General features: G+C 37.2%; 2 protein-coding genes across 4 annotated transcripts; one reads left to right on the forward strand and one right to left on the reverse strand.

The window, feature by feature from the left end:
- The first annotated feature begins 2,541 nt into the window (after positions 1-2,541).
- LOC122006820 (protein phosphatase inhibitor 2-like) lies at positions 2,542-7,569 on the forward strand. 3 transcript variants are annotated; one of them, XM_042562460.1, is made up of 6 exons: positions 2,542-2,640; positions 2,772-2,873; positions 3,485-3,544; positions 4,493-4,608; positions 4,695-4,856; positions 7,152-7,569. In XM_042562460.1, exons 3-6 carry the CDS (start codon positions 3,540-3,542, stop codon positions 7,313-7,315), a joined length of 447 nt encoding a protein of 148 aa, XP_042418394.1. In that variant the 5' UTR covers positions 2,542-2,640; positions 2,772-2,873; positions 3,485-3,539; the 3' UTR covers positions 7,316-7,569. The 3 variants fall into 3 exon arrangements, with proteins under 3 accessions (XP_042418394.1, XP_042418395.1, XP_042418393.1); XM_042562461.1 differs by lacking the exon at positions 2,772-2,873 and having other exon boundaries at positions 2,546-2,640; XM_042562459.1 differs by having other exon boundaries at positions 2,566-2,873.
- A 106-nt stretch (positions 7,570-7,675) lies between these two features.
- Positions 7,676-9,118, reverse strand: LOC122006821 (protodermal factor 1-like). Its single transcript, XM_042562462.1, has 3 exons — positions 8,839-9,118; positions 8,314-8,713; positions 7,676-8,204 (listed from the first exon to the last, which is right to left on the reverse strand). Exons 1-3 carry the CDS (start codon positions 8,915-8,917, stop codon positions 7,874-7,876), a joined length of 810 nt encoding a protein of 269 aa, XP_042418396.1. The 5' UTR covers positions 8,918-9,118; the 3' UTR covers positions 7,676-7,873.
- Positions 9,119-20,453: the final 11,335 nt, after the last annotated feature.

Below are 20,453 nucleotides of genomic sequence, written 5' to 3' on the forward strand. Positions count from 1 at the left end.
AAAATCATGTATACGAAGTTTTTGATGATACGTTTCCATCTATGATGTATAAATTCAAGTTCTTTAGTGAATTGAAGAACACAGATGTTAATGAGACCATACTTTTTGTTATATTAATTTAATTTTTATATTTCATGATTAATTGATCTACCATTTTTTCTTATAGCTTAGGATTTTTGTTTTTGTTTTTGAGATGTCATTGGTAAAATGGTTGCATGAGACTCACACAAAGTAGAGAATTTAGTGGTTGTCTTACAATGTTTCTTGATTTTGTCTAAGAAGATTCAGAGCTGCTCTATATTTAACTTTATTTATTATATTTTAATAATCTGATATTTTACTATTTTTAGGACCAACAGGCTATCATGTACTTTGTGGGGAGCCTTTGTCAATGACATCATGACACACTTGGAAAAAGTAGATGAAGAATCGGTTATTATCATTCTTCAAATGTGTCGAGCAAAATGTTTTATGGGTGAAGTACAAGTTTCAAATATTTTCCATATCAACATGTGTAGGTCTCGTGCGGTAGATAAGAAGGGGATGAATTATCCTGAATAAAAATAAGTATACCCTTCTTAAAATTTATTACTTTGATTAAGATAAACACTTTAATAAAAACAAACTAAAATGTATAAAAAGAAGTACGAGACACAAACGATTTACTTGGTTTGCAATAGGGAAGTTGTGAATCTAAGACAAATGAAACTCAACTAATCTACTCCTTCTTCAACACAAGCGGAGGCGGAGAAGCCTCGTACAAGATGTTAATAGCTCAGACTTTGAAGAAAAGAGTGAAATAACTCGAATACAGAAAGTATTGTTCAAATGAAGAGCACCAGGGCTCCTTTTATAGGCTATTGGTTGAAGTGACCATTTGCTGACGTGGCGCAGTTCGAGCCTAGCAGGACACTACGTAACGATGAAGTGATAAGAATTTATCTACTCCCGGACACCTAAACCTTTACTGACATGGCCTCAGCGATGATGCATAACAACGATCACCTCTTCAGTATCAAAACTGGTTCTGGTGCCTAGACTTGGTCCAAACCTCCAAATAAGTGTCAACTTCAGAGTTGAATCTTTGTCTGGCCTTCCACTCCGGTCGCTTGGGTAATGCTCCGACCTTCAAAAGTTGAGTTCACCCGAATCCAACTATGGTCTTTTCATTGAGTGAGATTCCACTCTGGTTTCTTGTCCCTCGGAAGTGTTGCATGCATCCTTCTCGTTTTACCGGTGTACTCTTCTGCAGCTTCTTGTCCCTCGGATGCACCGAGTCCGTCGATTCGATTCCTATGACATCCTTCTTGTCCACCGTATCTTCCGCTCGACTTCTTACAATTCTAAGTCCCTGCACACTCAAACGCAAGACTGCAAATAACGCAGAGCCTAACTTGATTTGGTTGATCATATCAAAATTAACATGTGGTACTTACAACAAGATGATACTAAATGTAAGTTTGAATGAAATTATGGATTTTCGTATTAGGTAATTTTGATTATTCAATTTCAATTAATATTTAATTATGTCATTTATATATAACTAAATATTAATATGACATTCATTTTAAGGGTTATTGTCAATTGCAAGACTGAAAATTTAATCAGCACTATATTAACATCATCTGCTCAAATAATCTTAATAATCTTAGAAGAATTTTTAATTGTAAATTTTTTAGTCAGCAATCATGGTCAGCTATCTGACACTATATCCAGAGTTACAAATCCTAGAAGTCTAAAATTTTTAATATGGGATAGTGATATCAATTAGAATAATTCAGCAACAAACCCTACATTTAAGGAAATTTTTCAAAATTTGTAAACTATTTCTTTTTCTAATTGTACAATTTATAATTAATTTAGTTTATTTATATTTTAATTATTTATTTAAATGCTCATACTTATTAATTTTAATAGTTGATTATATAAAACACGGATGAAATACTAGTTGTTTTGCTTTTAATTAATGTCAATAAGAGAGACATTAATACAATTTCTTTTGAATAAAGAAATGACCGTCGCTAACAAGATTTTGAGGGATGTATTAGGCATTTGACATTGAAAGACGAGGACATCCCATGATAATTCTAAAAAAATCCTTTCTATCTTCATCTTAATTTTTAATTAAAATGGCCCAATATTTAATACATTTTAAAAATACTTTAACATTCCATCAATGTGAAAACACTCTATAATATTTTCCAATTTTAGGGTTAAAATGTTTCTGTTCGAATAATTTAATAATTTTAAAGAATAAAATAAATAATTTAATTTTAGATAAAATATCATTTTAATATTAAAATAGAAAAATTAAAGGATATTTTAATAATAAAAAACTCTTGAGGGAGTTAAAAAAGCTATTAAAATATTGAGAATTTTATTTAATTTTTATTATAAAACGTGTTTCAATTTTTAAAAATATTAAAACAATATTTTATCTTATTTTTCATCCTAAGAACCTTTATTATTATTATTATTATTATTATTATTATTATTATATTTTGTTAATTTTCTTTAAAAGGAAAGTACTTCCGCCAACGTGGCATTCCTATTTTGCACGTGGCCGCCTCGCGCGCACTGGCGCACCATCACCACCACCTCTCTTCTCGTTTGCCTCCGCACTACCACCACGTTTCGCCGGTACGCCTCTTCTCCTCCGCCTCCTTTCATTCTCCCTTCGTCTCTTTCAATCCTATCCTATCTTTTTACCCATTACCCCTTCCTGCGTGCCTCCGCCGCATCTTACCTGATTGCTGCGGCTCCTCCCGTAGGCGGGTAGTGAATGATCGATCATCTATTGGGAATACCGATCATCTCTTGGAGCTACATCCATTGGCCTTGTGATTGAGGAGCGAAGGAAAGATCTAGCTTTTGTGCGTATTCACTTTTTTTGTTTGATAGTAACCCAAATATTAGGTTTTCCGAGCTAATGTATCAACTTTCCTGTTTTTTGTAATTAAGTTACTGATGAATAATATGTCTTATAAGACTTATAATCCATTTGATTGTTGTTTTGTTTTTCTAATCATGATTATATGGACTTTAATATTTTTTTTTGCCTCGGAGGACATTTTCTTTACTGTTTGACTTGATTTTGCTATTTTTATATAAAAATTGTGCTATAACAGAGATTCTTGGTATCTAAAGATAATTTTGTCAGTCAGGTGTTTGACGGTTTAATTTGTCATTGTTGATGCAAAAACAATCATTCTGTGTGATGCTGCCACTTTCTTCAAGTGATTTGGCAGAAGAAATTCCATATGACTGATGTGGATAACTGATGCATAATTTTTGATAGACAAATGGACAAAATGTTAAGTTTTCCAAGCATTTGTAGAGGATGTCTTCAAGTATATATTCAAAGTGATTGATTGTAGCTTTCTCTTGTTCACTAGTTAATATCTGATCTGATTATGATTATTTATGCACCTGAATCATTCTAAAATTCATCAACAGTTAACTTCTGACGATTCCATGTCTCTAGGTTGTTCAGGTATAAATTGACATTTCTGTTGCATGCACATATCAATCCACAAAGAATGAGGTTAGTGACCATTTTTTGTTATAAGCTATGTTATTTTAATGCTTTAATTATGAAATTTATTTATTAGTTTTTTCTATCTATCATCATTATCATTGCCACAAGCCATATTTGTCCTACGGTTTGGAGTTGACTACATGAATTCTATCCTACATTGAGCTGTATGCAAGATTATATTACTAGTGTTATTCAGATTAACTAAATCATGTTTTGTTACATTGATTAAAATTTTAATTAAATTCTTTTATTTTTCCATAAGTATATGTATTAATTGCATGAGGCATGTAGATTTTCAATTACATACCAAATGCTAACAAAAGTGAGTTGTAAAAATTATCTGCAAATCCAACCTAAGTTACCATGACAGAAACCTGTCTATCTTTAAATATAAATAGAATAATGTTTCCTAAATATCTTGATTATAACTGCTGAACCTAATCAATCTTGAAAAGTGAGATTAATTGTGGTATCTGAAAGTTATTGGTGATTATGTCTCTTTGTAGATAATATCACTTGTTTGAGCTGATTGAAATTCTCATATAGTCACAATTATTCCATAATCTTTGTTGAGCCTTTTGCCTCTCTATCTTTCTGTATCTATTCCAAATTTTGAATTTCCTGAACTTCAGATTCCCTTTTGCTTGTGTATTACTTCCAAACAACTAGGCATCCATGTGCTTTGATTTATTTTCTGTTCTCTTTTACGTTATTTTCCCCCATTGTTTGTTCCTTGTCATATATATGCATATGCAAGAAACACCATACATGCTAGCAAAGTGAAGTTTAATTTTAAGAAACTTGTTTTGTCAAATCACTGTTACCTATATTATACTTCATCATCCCTTGAACTATCTATAGATATGCATATGAATTCAGTTACTGAATTACATCCCTGATTCTGATATATGGTACATGATTCATCAAATGACCAAAGCAATTTTTTTATTCTAGAAAAGGTAGAGTCAGATGGAATCAAGAAAACTTGGATGAAATTGAAGCAAACAAACCAGTGAGACAGAAAATAATGGAACCGAAGACACCTTTCCATCATATGGTTGATGATGATGGTAGGTGTCTGGCTTCTAGTTAATCTTTACAATTTTTTATGTTTTTTGTGTATTTGATCAAATAACTGAAGTGTTTTGATGTGTAGGTTCTCTATCACCTAAACAAACTTTTGCTGATTTCACGGATAGTGCAGCTCATGCTGAAGCTCTCATCGCTGCATTGAATCATGTAGCTGCTTCATGTAGAAACTCAAATGGTGATTGGGCTTCTTCTGAAGATGAAACTGAGGCAATGGAGCAAGATGATGGTTGTTGATATGCTTTATCTTGTTGGATTCTACATATATTTATCCAGTCATTTATTTCATTATTTGATGCTTTTGTTTATAAATTGGACATATTTCTGCAAACTGAGGATAGGTCAGATCCCTTCTCACAAATTTAGAAATACCGTTACAAAATCTTACATAATTGTTTGTTAGAGAAAATTTCATTTTGACTCCCGTATTTTGTTGCCTTTTCTGAAATTCCTCCCAAAGTATTGAAATCACATTTTACTCCTAGTATCAGTCTATTGTTAAAATACCCCTAAGGTTAATGTTCATTATCCCCAGAGGGCATGATTTTTAATATTTTCGGAGTTACAAACTCATGCAACAACTTGTGTTAAAGTCAAGAACCAAACAACCTCATGACTTGCCAAATTTTGGCTTCAAGCTAATTTCCCCAAATTAGCTTGTAGCCATTTTATGTCAGCACAATGCCAAGTTTCAAGTTCAATTTACAAATAATCTAGCCCCTCATAACTTTAAAAATTTTAACTTTTTTAGAGTCACAACTCTATATTAAAACTCTTATTAAAGCCATAGCAACCTAAAAAGCTCAGTGTCCCTTAAATTTTGGCTGCAAGCTAATTTGCAAATCAGCAGCTTGTGGCCATTGTGTCAATACAGTGCCAAATTTAGGGCATAGGTTGGTTGTTAAATTAGCTTGTGCATTTTATATGATATTTAATATTTCTGGAGTCACTAAATCCATGTTATGACTTGTGTTGAAGTTAAGAATCTGGAAAATATCATTGTGTCTCAAATTTTGATTGCAAGCAAATCAGCTTGCCACTATTACGTTCCAATATAAATTCAAGTTCCAGGATGCATGTTTGCTAGTCCGTGAGCTTTTCTTGGTGTCTGACTTTAGCACAAGATGTAACATAGTTTGTAACTCCAAGAATGATAGTAAGCACCTTGCACCATGGAACCTAACCACTATGTTATCACATGGAATAACTGTGATATTTTTTGGGCTCCTAAAAATGTGGCAAATTGATTTGTAGATCAACTTATGTTGTGGAATTAGTCAATGTGCTTGCACAGAGGGGCAGCAAGCTAATTTGCCAATAAGCTTGTGGCCAAATTTTGAGATATTGTAAGTCTTTTTGTGTGTTTGGTTTTAAAATGACTCGTAGCATGAGTTTGTAAGATTCCAAAAATGTCAAAAATTCCCTTGGGAATAACAAATGTCGAAACAATAGGAGGTGAAATAACAATTCCAAAATCCTAGGGGCATATCCAAAAAGACAAATTATGAGTGAAAAATGAAACTTTGTGTAATTGTCAATGTAGATTCTTTATTAGTAGGTGCATGGACCTAGAAACAAACATTTAAGAATGGTGAGCCCTATTTTTTTTTTCTTTTGGAAACATGAGGCTAATGCTTATACTTAGGCTGAGGTTTAGAATCAAAATTTGCTTTTATTTCTCAAGAACATGAGGGATAGAAAATACATGGAGAAGTGATAACATCATTCATAGAGTGGCTATAGTGGGAAAATGTTATGCCTTGGAACCTATTTATGCTACTATTTAAATTTCTCCCTGGATTTTTGATATTTTAGAAGCCATACAATGTCGTGGTATGTCTAATTAGCCATCACTTATGCTATCATGGGCACATGAAGAAGCCATACAATGTCGTGGTATGTCTAATTAGCCATTACTTATGCTATCATGGGCACATGAAGAAGTTGAAGATTGGAGTGAACTATTAAGATGCCTAAGTTTGAAAGAATTTATAGATTCTTTTACTGTTTTGGTGATTCAGAAACAGCATCAAAAGTAATTTGTAAAGATGGAAGATATATAAAGCTTAGATGCATATTTGTTGTTCAGTTCAAGTAGAAGTTTCTATTAAATGGTGAACTACCAAGAACATATTAGCCACCAATTTAGTTTTGATATTTTGCTTGGTCAGCTGACTTGCCAGTTATTTTTCATGATTTTCTTTGCTTATTGATAAAAGATGACGATTGAATTTCTTTAAATGAATGCCAAAATTTGGCACTCTATTCATAGATCAAGCTAGTTTCTTCAACTTATTATAAAGACTGTAGTTGCAAGCCAAACATTTCTGATCTGCATTGTGAAACTGTACTTTGACCTGCCCATCTCCCATTCTTTTGAAGATCCTCTAGTTTTATTCTGCATTTTTGCATCTGTCATATTCATTTTTGGCGATTTTGTTTGATCGACTTTAAAAGCCTCTGTATATAAGTATTTACAATCATCACTAGCAACAAGACTGCTAATGTGTACACTATGTATCAGATTCTGAAGCGGATGCTACAAGGTTTAGTTTCAGTGAGCACCGAAAAGCTCACTACAATGAATTCCATAAGGTCAAAGAATTCCAGCAAGAGGATGATGGAGAAAACATGAGTCTAGAGAAAGGCAATGAGGAATCTGCGCATGCGAAACTTTCAAATTCCTAGAGCTACATCCTCCTTGTGATACACTTTTGGAACAATTGCACAAGGGAACTCCATTGATCCTTTTGTACATGGCTCAAATCTTACGACTTTAGCATGTACGCAAGGAAAAAAAACCCAGCAAAGTGAATTTTTGGTATCTCTTAGAAAAGCTAAGCAAGAAAGTAGCGAAAAGATTGCTCAACTTAAACTCCTTTCTCATTGTAGCAATGTAGTTATAGTTGAACTCTTTCTTTAAACCCCTGGATTTCTGTTCATTCAGTGGCTTTTCATTATTTCTTTTTTATATTGTTAGTTGTGAAGTGAATGCATGAATGCAGTGCCTGCATTTTTCATAAAGGATTCACATGCTATGCCCTGTAATTCTGCAGAGATCTGGCCTTACATTTAATACTTAAACGAGGAACATTAATACACAATTCTACTCCCAAAATTCAATCAATTTCATCACTACAACGCAGGACACATATCAAATAACGTCTTAAAGCCACATAATTAGTACATTGCACGCGTATTAAAGCAGCATCAGCTACGGCGATCTAGCACAAAGCATAATTAATATTAATGGCGCTTGAGCCGGCCTTCGTTGGCCCGCTTGAATACTTGGGCCTGGGCCAAAGCGGCCTGGTCGGACCCAAGTGCGGCCCGGAACGAGTCCCTCACTTGCTGGCCCGTGAAGTAGAAGCGGCGGTCGGCCAGCGAGTTGAGGAACGCGGCGGTGGCCTCGCGGTAGAGCTCGCCAATCCCGTCGCGCCGCGTGTTCGCCAGCGCGTCCAACAGGGTCGGGTTCGTCGTCGCGAAGGCCGCCGGGTTGGGCAGCCCGAAGATTTGGACCAGCGGGCACCAGAACCCAAATAAGGCCCATATAGCGTTTGGATGCGTCCTCCAATAGCTAAATAGCAAAATATTGTCTCAAAAAAATTATCTCAATTTAATTATAAAGAAAAAAAAAAAGAAATAAAAATCTTAGAGTTGAGTCTTATCGAAGGGCAACGTCCTACTCGCAAGTGAACGGAGGGGGGCAATTGGGGTCGATGGGGATGAACGGAGTCCCCGGCGGGAGAAGCGGGTACGTCGGTGTCGCTGGTGGACCCACCACTACAGGAGTGGTGGGGGTGGGAACCACCACCGGAGTACTCGATGACGGCGGGTTGTAGTATCCACCTCCACCACCTCCGGACGGTGGCGCCCCGTGGGATGACGGCACTCCGGGGCCGGCCCCGTACGTCGGCGTCCCTGGTGGAGCCACCACCACAGGAGTGGTGGGGGTGGGAACCACCACCGGAGGGTTCGATGATGGCGGGTTGTAGTGTCCACCTCCACCACCTCCGGACGGCGGCGTGCCGTGTGATGACGGCACTCCGGCGCCGGCGCCGGACGGTGGGCATTCCCCATGCGAATCTGCATGCACTTAACTAACTTGTTAGCACGTAAACATGTACGTACGGACATCATTTTCTTAATTGTGTTTATGAAGAGTATTCATTAATATAATTGTTGTTGAAGGAACACTACTACAATAGCACCTTGAAGGCTTCTGGAGGTGGACTGAGTGAGAGCTTGAGAGGCCAAGCAAATGACTAGGAAACACATCATCTTCTTCATGTTGCCCAAGTTGAAGGTGGAAGAGAACTGATGAGTTAGAAAGGAGATTGGGAGATGAGTGAAGTGAAGTGAGAATGGGGGATGGTGGCCATTTTTATGCACCTTGAGCAGATGAATTGTGGGGGCATGCAGAATTGAAGGGAGAGAGCATCTCTGAGCAATTGCAGGAGCAGTAAATGGAGTCTCAAGTGAAACAGTGAATAGTTAATGTGAGGGAGGAAGGCGTTAGGTGTGGTGCAAGAATAATTAATGGTGTTGTGGGGCGAGTTTAAATTTAAATGTATGGAGGGAAAGTCACTAAATTTTAGACGATTGTTTTGGTGCGTTTATGATGTGATGTTTATTTATTTATTTTAAGTTTATTTTAGTAAATACTGGAATAATGGAAAGGAAAACAACGCTTTGTCTTTAAAAAATATTTTACTTTTTTTACTTGGCAAAAATTTCCTCACTAGGCTTTTATTGTAGTAGGTAGGAATCACAGTTGAATTTTTTAATTCTCGTCCAAACTAATGACACTATTGTAGTAGCTACCATTCATGTTTTACCAAGGAGCGTAAAAAATACTAAAAAATTTTATATATTATATATACCATATTGATATATATCTTTAGTATCAAATTTTTTGGTATATTAAAAATTTTAGTATGGTATAATACCGCACTGAAAATTTTAGTATCGAATTTATTATTTTCAGTATTTCTGTATATATTGAAATATTGAATAAATTATTTTATAAATTATTTATTTTTTCAATTAGGATTTTGAGCTTTAATAAGTTTTAGTTTGTTTAAATTTTCTTGCACTCAAAGTTTACTTGACAAACACATTGTGATTAACCGAGTTAAGTTAGACTCTGCGTATTTGATGTCATATGTCTAAGTGTGTAGGGGCTTATGAACACAAGAAGTCGAGCGGAAGACGCAGCGGATGAGAAGGATGACACAGGAAGCGAGTCGATGGGCTCAGTGCATCTAAAGGATGAGAAGTTGCAAAAGAGTATACCAGCGGATGAGAAAAACACACGCAGTGCTTCTAAGAGACATGAAGCGGGGAGAAAGTTTGCTTGAGGAGAAGGTCGGAGTTGGGTTCAGGTGAGCTCAACTCTAGACGGCCGAACCATCACCCAGAGAAGCAAAAGCCAGTGAATGGTCAACATAGAAGTTGACCATTCTAGCTGGTTAGGTCGACCGATCACATGGATCAGTTGGCCGAACCAATCGATCGACTGATCATTCTGATCAATCGACTGAAAACCAAATCAAAGACGCGAATTCAGTGCAACAAGCAATCGAGCGAAGTTCAGGGGGATCAGTTGATTGATAAAAAGGTTCAGTCGACCAAACAATGAGTTATCCAAACAGAAGTTGAATTTGTTAGAACCCCAAGGTTGTTTTGGTGTGATCAACAAGTTAAGTTAGGTCCTGTGTGTTTTAACCTTGTGTCTAAGTGTGCAGGAGCTTAGGAGCACAGGTACTCGAGCGGAAGACGCAGCTAGCGAGAAGGACGACAGTCCGAGGGACGAGGTGCTGCGGAAGAGTACACCGGCGGACGATTGCTCGAGCGGAAGACGCAGCTAGCGAGAAGGACGGCACGCGGTGCGTCCGAGGGACGAAGACTGCGGATGAGTACTCCGGCGGACGAGAATGAAACACGCGGTGATTCCGAGGGACGAGAAGCCGGAGGGAAGCCCGCTCGAGAAGACCGGAACTTGGGTTTGGGTGAGCCTTTTTTCGGATGGCAGAGATCACCCAAGCGAGCAGATCCGAAGGAGAAGAACCAGACTGAGGCGGGACTGGACCAGAGAAGAGGTCCCGGACGAAAAAGTCAACGTCTGTTGACTTTGGGCTCCGGGGCGCCCGGAGCCCTCCGGGGCGCTCGGAACCCCTCCGGGCGCCTGGACCGTGAAGTTTGACCAGATTGAGTCAATCTCGATCTGGACGTTGGGGGATAAAGTTTTATCCCCCCAGGGCGCCCGGAACCCTTCCAGGCGCCCCGACCAAGGCTATAAATATAACCTTGGTCCAGAAGCTTTTTCAACGAACTCTGAATTGTAATTCCAACGCTGGTAAGCTTTAGTCTAGAGTTGAGCTTCTGTTTTCTGCACTTCAACGCTGTACGAGGCTTCTCCGCCAGAAGGAGTTTTTAAGTGAGCTTAATCTTCCTTGGATTAACAACCACATCGGTTGTAACCAAGTAAACCTTTTGTGTCTCGTCTTTTTAATGCTTTATTTATTTGCTCTGCTTTATTTATGCAAGTGTTAGCTTAAAGAGTTCGAGAAGGGTTGTTTTATTTTTTATTTTACAGAACTATCCAACAACCCCCTTTTAGCCGGCCGCAACGGTTCTACAGAATTTAGATGTGAAGCCAAACAGGTTCAAGAGGTTCAATCTACTAATTAAAAGGATTAGTCGACCGATAAACTTCGGATCACGATAAATGGTCCCAAATGGCAGTTCAACCAGGAGAGCTATAAATAGAGTTGAAAACCTTAAGTTCAAGGTACACTCGCTTATATTGTTTACTGTTTTCCATTTTTCTGTATTTAATTGATGTAAGGGGTTACTCCGTCAGAAGGAGATTTTTAATGGAGCTTTTAAAGTTTTGGACTAATAACTATCTAGATTGTAACCAAGTAAAAAACCTCTTAGTCTCTTTTATTTTATGTTATTTCTTTCTAATCATGTGTATGCATCCTTGCTATGTGAGAAACAAGAGAATTAGTTAATTTAATTGCGGGATGCTATAGACTCCCCTCTAGCTAGCTTATACGGAACCTAGCTCTAGGGTGATATTTATAGTCCTCTAGGCAAAAGTTATCATTTCTGATGTGGCATTAGAGGCGCCTCTAATGACTTTCAGGGTGCCTACGATGAGATAGAATCTCATCCTCATTGTAATAGCTCCTCAACAATTCTACGGCATTGGAGGCATCTCTTATCATCTGGAGGCGCCTTGGTTAGTATTCATCTGAGGCACCTCCAGTCCATCAGAGGTGCTTCAAATCCGATTTGCTACAGCTTATATGTTGTGCATCTGAGGCACCTCTAATCAACTGAGGTGCCTCAGGTCTTTAAGTCAACTTTCGAGTTGACCATTTTTGGACTTTGCTTGCTTGGGTGATGCTCAGGTCGTCTGTAGTTGAGCTCACCTGACTCCATCTCTGACCTTTTCCTTGAACAAGCTTCCTCTCGGCTTCTCGTCCTTCGGATGTGTCATGTACATCTTTCTCTCTCCATTGGTGTACTCTTACGCAGCTCCTGATCCCTCGAATGGACCGAGCCCATCGACTCTTTTCCTGTGCTATCCTTCTCGTTCGCTGCATCTTCAGCTCAACTTCAATTGTGATCCTAAGTCCCTATATACTCTGACACAAGGCATCAAATACACAGGGTCTAATTTAATTTAGTTGATCACATCAAAATTAACTTGGAATACTTACTATTGGGAGATTGTTAGTACAATCGTCCTTTGGTCAAAGTTGATTAGTTTGACTAAGCTTGAGTGAGTTCGAGTTTGAGTATCGATGTTTAGACAATATGTTTGAAAAATATCTGAAAGAGGTCAAGTAAATCAAGGTTGACTGGATACTTGACGATATGTGAGAGGAAAGTCAAGTAGGTCGTGGATGACCGGATACTTGACGGGTAAAGCCCTAACTGAGGGGTTGACAAAGGAAGTCATAATTACGATTAAGCAAAGGAAAGTCCAAGTCGGTCAAGGAGGACCGCACACTGACAAAGCGAGGTCCAAGTGGGTCAAGGAGGACAACATGTTGGCAAGAAGAAAGTCCTAACTACGGTTAGGCAAGGAGAAAATCTAAGTGGATTAAGGAGAACCGCACTTGGTAATCGAAAGTCCAATGGGAAGTTGGCATGAGATGAAAAGTTCAAATGGATCAAAAGTTGACTGGACACTTGATAAAGAAGTCTCAATAGGTCATGGTTAAACGGATATTGGGCAAGGGAACTCTAAACTTATATTAAGTGAGTTAGGGTTTGAGCAATCAATTGGCCCAATCGATCAGTGGATCGATTGGGAGTGCTATCATGAGGAGGCATAGTGAATCGATTGGGTAATCGATTCAACTGGAAGCCAATCGATTGGGTAATGTTGCGAGAACAAAGAGGCGCTGAATCGATTGGCTAATCGATTCAATTAACCATCTTCGATCGATTGGATAATTAGTTAAAGTGAGATTTTTCATGAAGCACAGTAGCTACATCGCAAGGAGATTAATCGATTGGGTAATCAATAGGGAGAATTCGTGAGCGAATAGTAAGCTTCTGAATCGATCGGGTGATCGATTGAAACTGTGTAATCGATTAGGTAGTTGATTGAGGGGAGTTCTTTGTGACACACAATGGGCTTCGTAATCGATCAAGTGATTGATTAAAGCCTCTTAATCACTTAGGTAATCGATTGAGAGAAGAAGAAAGGAGTTGTTGCAAGGTTTGGATGGTTGAATGTGCTCGGATTTGACGTGGCAATCAATTAGGGGTAAGGTCATCGATTGGGAACCCTAATCCGTGAAATATAAAGATGTTCGAAGATTCAAATCATCAACTCTTCTTCTCCACTTTTTACCGTTGGTTCTTAGATGATTCAAGGTGAAGTGTTGTTTCACTTTCGAGTCTACAATGGGTGTTTTCAAGCAAGAAGAAAGCAAGCAAGGTTCTTATTGTATTTGTGTAGTTATTTTCTTGTTCTTGTTGTATTTGTCATGCTGTAAGATTGTACAAGGTTTCTCTACATCCGGATTATTTCCAGCAAGGAGTGATTTTCATAGTGAAGTATGTGCATTGTGTAGATCCTTGGATTAGCCACCTCAAGGAGGTAGATGCCAAGTAAATTCGGGTGTTAATATTACTTCAAGTTTTTCCGCTGCAACAAATCATCATTAACAAAACGATTGGAGCTAACCACCACCCTATATCTCCTAGAGTGTTCTAACACTTACAATCGTTCCCCTTTTGATGTGCATTAACCAGAGTTAAGGTTAGGGCAAACAAACATGTAAATTAATTTAAAAAATTTTAAAAACAATTAATTTTATAATTAGATACAAGCAAAAAAATTGCAATCAATCTCCCCCTAACTTAACCCCCATAACAAAAAATAACTTGGTAATTCCCCCCCCCCTTAACTTAACACACATAATTTCTCCCCCTTCGATAACATCAATAAAAAGGAAAAAAAATTGATAAAATTTTCTAGGGTTGTTCATAGATGATCTAAGGTTCTGTATTTTTATCCAAATTATTTTTTAAATAAAATAATTTCTAAAAATAAAACCTTAGATTAACCAAAAATAATTTGAAAATTATTTTTATCACAGCAAAAAAACATTTAAAAAATTCAAATAGAAAGTTAACAAAAAATTAATTTTTTCAATGTATTTGATAATTTAACTAAATTAATTTCTAGTATTCACATAAAATTAATTTAATAGGCTAGAACATATTTTGATATTTAAAATAAAATATTACATACTGGATTAATTAAATATTTTCTTAAAATATTATTTCTAATAACCTTTACAATTTGGCTCGTGTGATTTCTAATATACTAATTAAGCTCCCATTGCATCTAAAATTTCTTTTTAGAGATTGTAAGAAATTTGAGCAGAATGATCCTTTTCTAGTATTTCTATTTTATCTTAAGAATTTTCATTTTTAATTATAACTTTTTCAAACTCTTCCTTTAAGCATGCATTTTCTATTATATTTTCTAAGTTAGTGTTAATCCTTTTTAGATTTACATACTTGGTTCGTAATTTTCATAAGGATTTACTTAACATTTTTATTGTATCATTTAATTGGTTAGAGGTTAAGAGTTATACTCAGTTACCATGTCAGACTCACAGGTAGATGCTCCCCCTCCATCAATGCTCTCTTCCGAAGAGCTTTCGTCATCTTCAGGTAAGTGTTCGACTATTAGTGCTACTCTAACAATCTTTTCAGTCTTAGAGTCTTCTAACCATGAATTGATATCTATCACAGAGTCAGATTCTGCTTCTTTTGATTCTTCATGGAGTTCTAGAACCTTATTCCATAGAGCTTTGGTGGAATTATACGTGCCAATTCTGTCAAGTTCCTTAGCCAGTAGTACACTTAGAAGGTGAAACTCGTCCTTACTATTTGCCATAAATTTGTCATGCTACTTGTTAGTCCACTGTGTAAGTACCCCGAAGTAATTTTGATCTGATCAACCAAGTTAAGTTAGGACATATTGTAGTTTAACCCCTGTGTCTAAGTGTGTAGGAACTTAAGAGTATAGAAAGTCAAGCAGAAGATGTAACTAGTGAGAAGGACGGTACGGGAGAGAGCCGACGGGCTGGGTGCGTCCGAGGAACGAGATGCTGTGAAAGAGTACGTGAGCGGATGAGAAGGAGGCGCGCAGCATTTCCAAGGGACGAGAAGCCAGAGCGGAAAGTTGTTCGAGAAGGCCGGAAAATGGGTTCAGGTGAGCCCTATTCTGAATGGCCAAAATCACCCAAGCAAGTGAAACCGAAGTGGAAGACCTGGACCAATCCGAGCGGAACTGGAGCAGAAGACCGGGATCGAAAGCCAATAAAATGTTGACTTTTTGGTCCGGGCACCTGGACCCCGGGACAGTCCGGAGGCGCCTCAGCTCTGCGAAGTCGCGGATGGCAGTTCAACTCGGTCCGGGCGCCCGGAACCCTTCCGGGCGCTCGAACAAGAAACTTTGTCGAAATGTGATGTGGCGCGATCCGTTACGACGGATAAAATTTTATCCCCCTCCAGGGGTCTGGAACCCTTCCAGACGCCCCAATTAGGGCTATAAAACACAACCCTAATCCCAGTAGCTTAAAACAATTACTTGCAATCAATTCCTTTGTCTATTCTACTATTGTGTGAGCTGTCAATGCTGTAAGAGACTTCTCCGTCTGAAGGAGACTTTGATAGTGAGTTTTAACTGCTTTGGATTAACAATCATCTGATTGTAAACCAAGTAACCTCTCTGTTCCTCTTCTTTCTTTTTAATCTGTTTGTTAATTACTTTTTATGCAAGTGTTAGTTTAATAAAGCTGTAAAGTTCAAGAAGGATTTTTATTTCTTTTATTTTTGTGCAGGGCTATTCACCCTTCTCTAGCTGGCCGCCAAGGGACAAACACACTACTCCTCCTTGAGTTATTTTCCATCTTTACTTTTGGGCACTTCAAACCCATATTGAATAGTTAATAATATGTCAAAATCTATTTTGTAAAATACCTCTATACGACGCTTCAATAGCGCAAACTCTCCCTCAAACTTTGATAGATGAATGCTTGATCCAACCATCTTCTTGTTGCTTTAGTTGAGGGTTAGTCCTTCTAAAGTGATTGGACTTTGATACCATTTGTTGAAACAAGTGGATTAGTTTAGGGGGTGAATAACCTGTAAATAAAATTAGAACTTCTCTTGCTTTTATTTTAGCAAGGACACACTAATTAATTAGATAAAAAATAACAAAAATAAAGAAGGGACTCAAAAGATTTACTTGATTACAACCTAAGTGGTTATTAGTCTAAGGTAATAAAAATCACTAAAAGAAACTCTTTCAACAAAGGTCAAAGGTAGAAAAGCCTCTTATAGTAGTCGGAAGCTCAAAACTTGATTACATAAAATGAATACTGAGTATGTTTTGAACTCCCAACTCTAGGGCGCTATTTATAGGCCACTATCGAAATGACCATTTGTTGATGTGACATTGGAGATGTAGAAAATAATAGGTAGAGGAAAGAAATAATATAAAACTTTTTGATAATCTTATTACTAAAGTCAATAGACTTATTTATACAAATTGTCCAACACAATAATGGAAAGATTAAATAAGACATACAATCATAATAATTATAAATATAGTAATATAATAGACTTAAAAATATTATTTTTTCTATGTAATTCATGTCGATCTTGATTGTGTGCCAAATATAATAAATCTCAATTGATTGAAATCAATTAGAGATTATTTCCATTATTGTCATTATCCCCCGACAAACTCAACAGGAGTACCTGAACGTTGAGTTTGAGTGCTAACTTGGTGAAACATTGTTTAGATAATGACTTAGTAAATATATCAGCAATTTGATCTTCCGTAGAGATATAAGAAACTGAAAATTGTCGAGTCGCCACATGCTCACGAATAAAATGAAAATTAATCTCTACTGCTTGGTATGAGCATGAAAAACAGGATTTGCCGCAAGATAAGTTGCTCCAATATTATCACACCATATTTTATGCGTAGCAGTTGGGAAAAAGTGTAATTCTGAAAGAAGAGATTATAGCCAAATCATTTCTGACATTGCGTTAGCGATAGTTTTATATTCAGCTTTAGTACTCGAGTGAGAGACTGTAGGTTGCTTCTTTAAAAGCCAGGAAACAAGATTCCGCCTAAGAAATATAGCATATCTACTAGTAGAACGTCTATCTTCGGGAGATCCAGCCCAATCTACATCACTGTAGGCAATCAACTCTCGTGAATACTGACGATATAAAAGAAGACCATGTAGAATAGTGCCTTTGAGATATCGAAGAATTCTCTTAACACCTTCCCAATGATGTTCAGTAGGAGCATGCATAAATTGACAGGCACGATTCACAGCGAAAGTAATATCGCGTCGTGTAATTGTGACATATTGTAGGGCACCAACAATACTATGGTAGATCTGGAGGTCGGACATCGAAGAGGAGGATGAAGCTGCAGTGAAACCACCCTCAATGATTGGTGTGAAGATAGGACGTACACCATCCATTTTAGCTCGTTGTAGGAGCCCAGTAATGTATTTGCTCTGAGAGAGAAGATAACCTTAAGAATGTGAGAGAAACTTTATGCCAAGGAAAAAATGAGCATTGCCAAGATCCGGAATAGGAAACACTTAACGGAGAAGATGTAGTAAAGTAGTAATGTCGTTTGATCACTACCAGTTATTAATATATCATCCACATAAATCAGAACAAATATTGAAAATTCCTCATTACATTTATATAATAGGGAAGAGTCTGTTTTTGAGCCACAAAATCCCTGAGTATGAAGCCAAGTAGATAGACGATGAAGCCATGCACGAGGTGCTTGTCGAAGACCATATATAGACTTCTAAAGTTGACACACATGTGTTGAAAGTTGCGGTAGATGAATCTAGGAGGTTGCTCCATATAAACGATTTCTTCAAGGTGTCCATGAAAGAAAACATTGGAAACATCCAATTGGTGTATTGGCCAACTGGAGTTTACAGCTATAGATAATAGCAATCTGATAGTTGTAATTTTAACGACTGGACTAAAAGTATTATTGAAGTCAATACCTGGTTGTTAATTAAAGTCTTTAGCAACAAGACAAGCTTTGTAACATTCAATGGAACCATCTGCACGATACTTAATTCGGTAAATCCATTTAGAGCCCACAATATTCATAGATGGGGTACGAGGGACTAAGCTCCAGGTTGCATTACGAAGAAGAACATCAAATTTTGTAGCCATCGCAACACACCAATTTGGATATTTGACTACCAATGTAAAACTAGAAGGTTCAACAAAATTTGAAGAAGCAATAAGAGCACGTGGAAGACGATAACGAGTGGAAACTTGTTGACATTGTACAAAAATATCGCTTAAAGAAAGCATCCGCCGAGGAATATCATCATCAGAGCTACTCGGAGATGAGTGGTCAGATGGATGAGAATCAGAACTAGATAGTGGATCACCACTAGCCACCGAGTCTATAGGAACTTGTGGAGATGGAACAGGACCCAAGATATCATCCTCCCTTGTACTTTCAATATGTCCTAATGAATCAATATGTGGGACTTCTAGTATATTGCTTGGTGATATTAGATAGTTGCCTTGATTATCTGAAGGAGAATCTGAGGTAGCAACTACAAACAAAAATAGAGATTCATCAAAAGTAACATGTCGAGAAATATATATCCGATCGGTCGAAATATCGAGGCTACGGTACTCATGATGCAAATTAGTATAACCAAGGAAAATATATTATAAAGAGCGAGGGTTTAACTTGTGCTTAGAGTAAGGTCGTAGCCAAGGATAACATGCACAACCAAAGATACGAAAGAAGGAGTAATCTGAAAGACAATTATAAAGTCGTTCCAAGGGACACTTATTTTGAACTAGCGGAGTGGGTAAACGATTGATAAGATAGACCGCGGTTTGGATGGCATCATCCCAAAATTTAAGTGGAACCAAGGCATGATTAAGAAGAGCTAAGACAGTTTCAATCACATGATGATATTTTTTCTCGGCAGATCCATTTTGTTTAGGAGTGTGGGGACAAGAGACTCGATGGATGATGCCAGAGGAAGTAAGATGACGATGAAGTGCTTGATACTCTCCACCCCAATCAGAATGAAAGGAGAGGATTTTACGATCAAAATAGCGCTCAACTTATTTTTGAAAGCGACAAAAAAATCAAAGAGATCAGACTTTCTTTTCATAGGAAAAATCCAAGTAAACTTGCTGAAATTATCAATAAAAATAACATAATAAAGAAAACCTTGATTAGATAGAATAGGAGTAGGACCCCACACATCAGAGTGAATAATTTCTAAAAGAAAACTAGAAGTGCGAGAAGAAGACACAAAAGGTAATTTATGAGATTTTGCTTTTATACAAACTTCACATAAATGAGAAGAGGAGGCTAAAGAAATTGGTAAAACATACTGGTTAATGATATTCTGAACAACACGTAGAGACGAATGACCAAGACTTGCGTGCCAAGAGAATTTATCAGTATGTTCTCCAACAAACGCATTAGTATAGGTGGGTTGAAGAGGATAAAGATCGTCTTTAATATTTCCTCGAAGTAGAATATTTCCTGTTGTGGGATCCTTCACAAGACAATGATGAGGATGAAATTCAAAGAACACATTATTATCAAGAGTAAACTGACGGACGGAAAGCAAATTTTTAGTAATAGAAGGAATATGAAGAGTGTTGCACATGCGAAAAGTACGACTGCATGAGTGAAAAGATGTGTTTCCAATGTGAGTAATTTGTAAACCTGAGCCATTACCTATTTGTACCATATCGGGTCCATCATAAGGTGAAGATTCGGTGAGAATATTATATTCCGGTGTAACATGATGAGTTGCTCCAGAATCCGGATGCCATCCTGGGTTCTCAAGAGTCAATGAATGAGATGACCGAGCTGTAGAATGCCAAGAAGGTGGTGGTCGATTTGAAGATGCATGCTCTCCTTGTGATATAGTTGGTTGTCCTAATGCTGCAGGACCACCAACAAAATTTGAATCAAATCTTTTAGGACATTGAATACCAATATGTCCAACTCTAAGACAAATTTGACATCTTCTCCGACTAAAAGACCAATCAAATCTTCTTGAACAATGAATATCAGTATGACTAATGATACGATAAATTTGACATTGATCTAAACTTTGTTTTTGACCATCTTGATATCGTTGAGTATCTGACATTGAAAATAAATAACTCGTCCTTTGATAGTAATAGATCTTGCTGGAAGAATTTTTCGGTAGTTAGAAATAATATCTGGCACTAG

Source organism: Zingiber officinale, chromosome 7B (genome assembly GCF_018446385.1).
Source record: "Zingiber officinale cultivar Zhangliang chromosome 7B, Zo_v1.1, whole genome shotgun sequence".
Taxonomy (NCBI): domain Eukaryota; kingdom Viridiplantae; phylum Streptophyta; class Magnoliopsida; order Zingiberales; family Zingiberaceae; genus Zingiber; species Zingiber officinale.